At 37.0% G+C, this 5000-nt stretch overlaps 1 protein-coding gene across 2 annotated transcripts in view; it reads right to left on the bottom strand.

Annotated features, from left to right (window-relative positions):
- Positions 1 to 4673, bottom strand: part of il21r.1 (interleukin 21 receptor, tandem duplicate 1) — an 11503-nt gene extending 6830 nt beyond the window's left edge. The window contains exons 1-8 of one of the 2 annotated variants that reach the window (XM_047808107.1): positions 4449 to 4673; positions 3865 to 4018; positions 3610 to 3715; positions 3068 to 3258; positions 2806 to 2957; positions 1957 to 2152; positions 1300 to 1381; positions 704 to 803 (exon numbers count right to left, since the gene is read on the bottom strand). In XM_047808107.1, the coding sequence (XP_047664063.1) occupies positions 704 to 803; positions 1300 to 1381; positions 1957 to 2152; positions 2806 to 2957; positions 3068 to 3258; positions 3610 to 3715; positions 3865 to 3925 (888 nt within the window). In that variant the 5' untranslated portion in view covers positions 3926 to 4018; positions 4449 to 4673. Of the gene's footprint in view, positions 1 to 703; positions 804 to 1299; positions 1382 to 1956; positions 2153 to 2805; positions 2958 to 3067; positions 3259 to 3609; positions 3719 to 3864; positions 4019 to 4448 lie in introns of both variants that reach the window. The other variant, XM_047808106.1, reaches the window with a different exon arrangement.
- Positions 4674 to 5000: the final 327 nt, after the last annotated feature.

A 5000-nucleotide genomic window follows, 5' to 3' on the forward strand; every position in this document is an offset into this window, starting at 1 on the left:
GCAGTAAAGGTGGAGGTTCAGATCATTGCGATACAGCCATCCAGAAGAAGCTTCACACGTTCGTTTTATTACGAAGGTCAAAGTCGTCTCAAATGCAGCTCTAACGCCTGGATTCTTTGTCTCACTTCTCATCTAGCGTATTGTCATCGCCATTTCCATGGGAACACGTTTCACGATAACGTTCGCTTGCATACAAGAACCTCCAACACAGCTAGTTAACATTTCTCAGGGGAGAATTTTTTTCTCTTCTGCCACAAACCGCTGCTACGCACCAGCATGACATCAGAAGATAAAAGGCTTGAGATCTTAATTCTGTGAGCTCAAGACTAAGGTCTCCCCTGCTTTATCCAGTGGAAACTTTTTAAAATTTCCCTTTGAGTTACAAACATCTATATATACCTACCCACCTAATCTGAGTTTAGGGTTGAGATCAGAGTACTTTCCATTGGAGGGGAGAAGTGCTACTTTCATTTTGCACATGGAGCTCAAATCCACCCAGATGTGAGTGCCACAGACTTAGTGTTTTTTGAAGCCCCTGTAGACTGACTCATTCGAGTCCCCTTTTATGTGTGGTTAGACGACTTTTGCTATATTTCACACATAAAATTCCCTCTGACACAATACGCTCTCTCTTTCTCTCTTTCTCTCTCTCTGGTTAACATCTGCTGCTGGAGGAGCTCAGTACCAGACACTTGTCTCTTACCTTGAAGTCCCCTTGGTATGTGTGATAAAGTGGTTTGAAGAAATTGTGGGGGTCCGGGATATACTGATACAGACACGACTTCTTAAGCAGGCCCTTGTTCCTGTTTGAATAGAGAAAGAAATGATTTCATTATCGTGTCATGATTAGCAGAACAAGCTGAAAACAAAAGGCTTCTCGATTTGATGCACCGAACTGGGTGAAACGTTTAATGCAGCAGCGCTGCACGTCTGACTTCCTCTAACGTCTTGAATGTGTTAACGCAAAGGCGGCCTGCAAGCAAGCAGAAGTCTTTTGCCTTTGTGGTTTTATTTGAACGTGGGAGGAACGAAAGGACAGATGCTTGTACGGTAAAACGAGCAATATCAATTACTGGAAAAGGAGGAGGCAAATATCGATGTTCAAAAATCGGCCTATTAAATAAGTAAGACATGGGGTAATCACAAGAAAGATGAGCGATAGCTTGCAGAGAATCACTGGAATAATGAGAGTGCTTAGAAGATTAGCATCTCAGTCTTAATTACAAAAAAAGTGCATCGGTGCATCTGCAGGGTTTGTTCATGAGTTTAGAAGGATACAGAGATATGAAATATACTCACATCACAGAAAATCCCAGGACAAAGAGAAGAAGCAAAGGCACCGTCAGGACGAACAGTAAAGGAATGGATGTCCATGTAAAGTCTGTAAAAATAAAAATAAGAGGAATCTGTGTTTAGTGATGCATCTTTTAATTGATTGGAAATCATTATTATTCCATGTTAAACCTTACCACAAATTACAGCATAAAAACAAAAATCCCAATCTTTATAATAATCTTTAAACAATCGATCAACACCATAATGTCATTGAGAAAATTATTAGCATGCTCGAAAATCACGAGGAATAAATATAGTGACGTAATGGAACACGGAGTTCAGATGATGTTTAAAGTTTTAACAATTTTTACACTGCTCTGCTGCTCGGAACACTGAAGCACGTGATGTGTTTCCTTTCAAGCGTCCACGAGCAGAGATTTGTTCCACAACATGCTCTGACGTTCGACAATTCCAAATCCAAACCCAACTTTCACAACCTGATATTTTTATGAACTGAAAATGAAATCTACGGATCAAAATGTTACACGATATTCCAGTAAAGAAGTGGTGGTGAGAAATTTGTGAATATTCTTTGAAAAAAAAAAATATATATATATATATATATATATATATATATATATATATATATATATATATATATATATATAAACACACACGGACCGGGGACTGGGCCGGGGCAGGTGAACACGACACTCTCACTCCACTCGCTCCATGCAGTTTCACCGACGAGGTTCTTCTGCTGGGGGTTCACTGAGGCCTGAACGTCAAACACATACACTATCCCTGGAGACAGCAGCTCACACTGGATCTCATGATACCTGCGGTCTTCTTTAACGTTGTACACTGTGAGCTGCCCCTGTTTGTTAAAAAAAAAACATAAGAGGAAAATAAATGAGCTGTGCATGTTTTGTGCAAACCAGATAGTCATGATACTGCTCACGGTGTTTACATGGTATATTATAGTTTAATTTATTTAGCATTTTTTTAAATTGTTTTAAACCTTTATACAAAGGTTTGTATAAAATTGTAAAAAATATAAAAAAAAAAGGAAGCACCTGCTTTATTCAAAAAATATGTATATATATATATATTATTAGAATATTTTTTTACATCCAGTTTTACATAATTCACCTGGCTTGTTTTTTTTCTTTTTCTTTTTTAAATCTTTGTATAGATGTGCAACACTGACATTTTTCTTTACATAATTTTTTTTTGGTTTGTTTTAAACAATCCCCCTGCTTTCTTGTTTTAAATCTTTACTCAGAGGTTCCTCACTGAGATTGCTTTTTCTTTTTATTATTTATTTATTTATTTATTTATTTATTTATTTATTTATTTTAACATATACATTTATAGATAATCCAACTGCTTGGCTCATTTTAATTTTGTAGAATAATATCATCCATGACGTGTAACATAACGGTTACGGTGTAACGTCATAAACTGGTGTTTAGTTTCAGTTCAACGTTCGTTTTTAATAATAAAGTGTATGAGGCGTGAAGCCTTTACCTCCTCCGTGGTGTCTTTTGGCCTTAACCGCACCCGGTACATCAAATACCCGAACAGTTCGACATTCTCCTCTTTATAAACCATATCCCAGGAGAGGTTGTATTCTTTATTATTGTTAGTGAGAGTTAGATTGACAGGCTGCTGCGGCTTAACTTGAAATAAAAGAGAAGTGAAGAACACGTATGAGGATAAATCTGAGATATTGGCATGCATTATGTGTGGAATCAGGAGTCATAATAACAAAATAACTCCAGACACGTACTCATCTGGTCCAAGAGCATAACTCTTGATGAAGTGTATTCTTCTTTGCTGCTTTGCAGGTTGACTTGTTTTACTTTGAGTGTGCATGTTGTGTCAGGGTTTGTGATCATGAAAAAGTCATCTGGCTGTATGGTACACCACTGCTGCGGTGGTCTGATGACACATCTCCCATCTGTAGAGCCCACCTCATCACTGGAAACACAATAGGACACGGATGCGGTGAGAAATAAATAAGCAAGATACAAATACAAACAATAAGCACTTTAACCTCAAAGCTACACAAAGAGTGTGTTGGAGAACGGTTCCTTATTTAAAGGAAGACAAAAAGGACGTAATAAAAATATATTTCATTTCATTTTATCTTTTATCTGTTTCGCTTTTATGTATTTTATTTTTTATCTGTTTTAATTTTCTTTGTATTAATGGGTTTGATATAGATTGTTTAATGTCTCTGTGACATTGTGCAGCACTTTGGGACATTGGAATTGCAGTACAATGTGCTGTATAAATGAATAAAGATATATAAATGAGATCATCTGATACCTGCAGTTAGCCTGAACCTCACAGGGCAGTGTTTTATCAGAGCACGAACAGGAACAATTCAGTGCTGAGATGTAGTCCGTGGTACAGCTCACATCACATGCTCCATCTGCTGCAAAAACACACCGTGTTCATTTCATCTCACTTTACTACTGAACTGCTCCAGCATGCAGAACCTACTGATCCTGTATCAGTAAACCACTGGATTGCGACACTCCAACTACTACAATGTCTAACCTCTAAAACACTTAGACTTACTGTGATGAATAAATCCGCAGAACACGAGCAGGAAAACGGCCGTGGAGAACAGAGCCATCATACAGAGTACACACACACACACACACACACTCACACACACACACTCGGTGCTCAGCTCAGCTCAGATGACCGTTACACATCGCAAAAACTATATCTGCAAATCAAGAAAGAAAAAGCAACCAGGTTATATAAACTTCACACACACACACACACACACACACACACACACACACACACACACACACACACACACACACACACACACACACACACACACACACACACACACACACACACACACATGCGCACACCAAAAAAAATATGGAAGTGATATTTTTCGTTATAAACAAAAAAGACAAATGACCGAGACTGAAAAGGAACACGAATTCAATTCTAATTCGTTTTCACTTTCATCATCTCACTTCTGTTAAAAGAACAACAGAGAAACAGGAGGTGAAAATGACAAAGAAGAAGAAGAAAAAAGAAAAAGAAGAAGAATCAAACAGCGGGGTTTTGATTTCTTTTGAAGTAAACACAAATAAAAGACAAGTCAAAGACAAATAAAAGACAAGTCAAAGACTTACCTGATGCGCTTTAATCCTCCGAGCCAATATTTTATACCAAACATATCCAAATCTTCCAGTGAGACTCTGATCATTTATCTGCTATAAAGTTTTTGTTTTAACAAACATTAGGTTTATTTTTTATTACCACTTCCTACTGCATATCCCGACTCAATGCTGTCCTATTCACCGACAGGTCCATTCAACAGCATGACGTGAAGGATGTGGTTTTGTGGTCTTCTGCAAAGAAAGCTGAGATGTCAAGCGCCTCCTTTTCTTGTCTAATGTCTTAAAAAAAAAAAAAATGCAAAAAAATGCAGCCTCATCATTAAACATTTATTATTCGACCGCTTTTTTCTCCACCTGTTTAAAAAAATCGATTTTTAGAGAAAAATGAATACAATATTTCTAGATTATTTTTATATCTCTATATTTATATTCAGCATGAGGTTTATGTCAGTGATCATAACAGTGCAGGAAGCTTGTACATCAGGTCAAATTATATAAAATATATAAATATATAAATATGTAATTAATTAAAAAAAACAGTTAGCTGGTTTGATAGTTTGCTTA

This window comes from Tachysurus fulvidraco, chromosome 24, assembly GCF_022655615.1.
Source record: "Tachysurus fulvidraco isolate hzauxx_2018 chromosome 24, HZAU_PFXX_2.0, whole genome shotgun sequence".
NCBI lineage: Eukaryota > Metazoa > Chordata > Actinopteri > Siluriformes > Bagridae > Tachysurus > Tachysurus fulvidraco.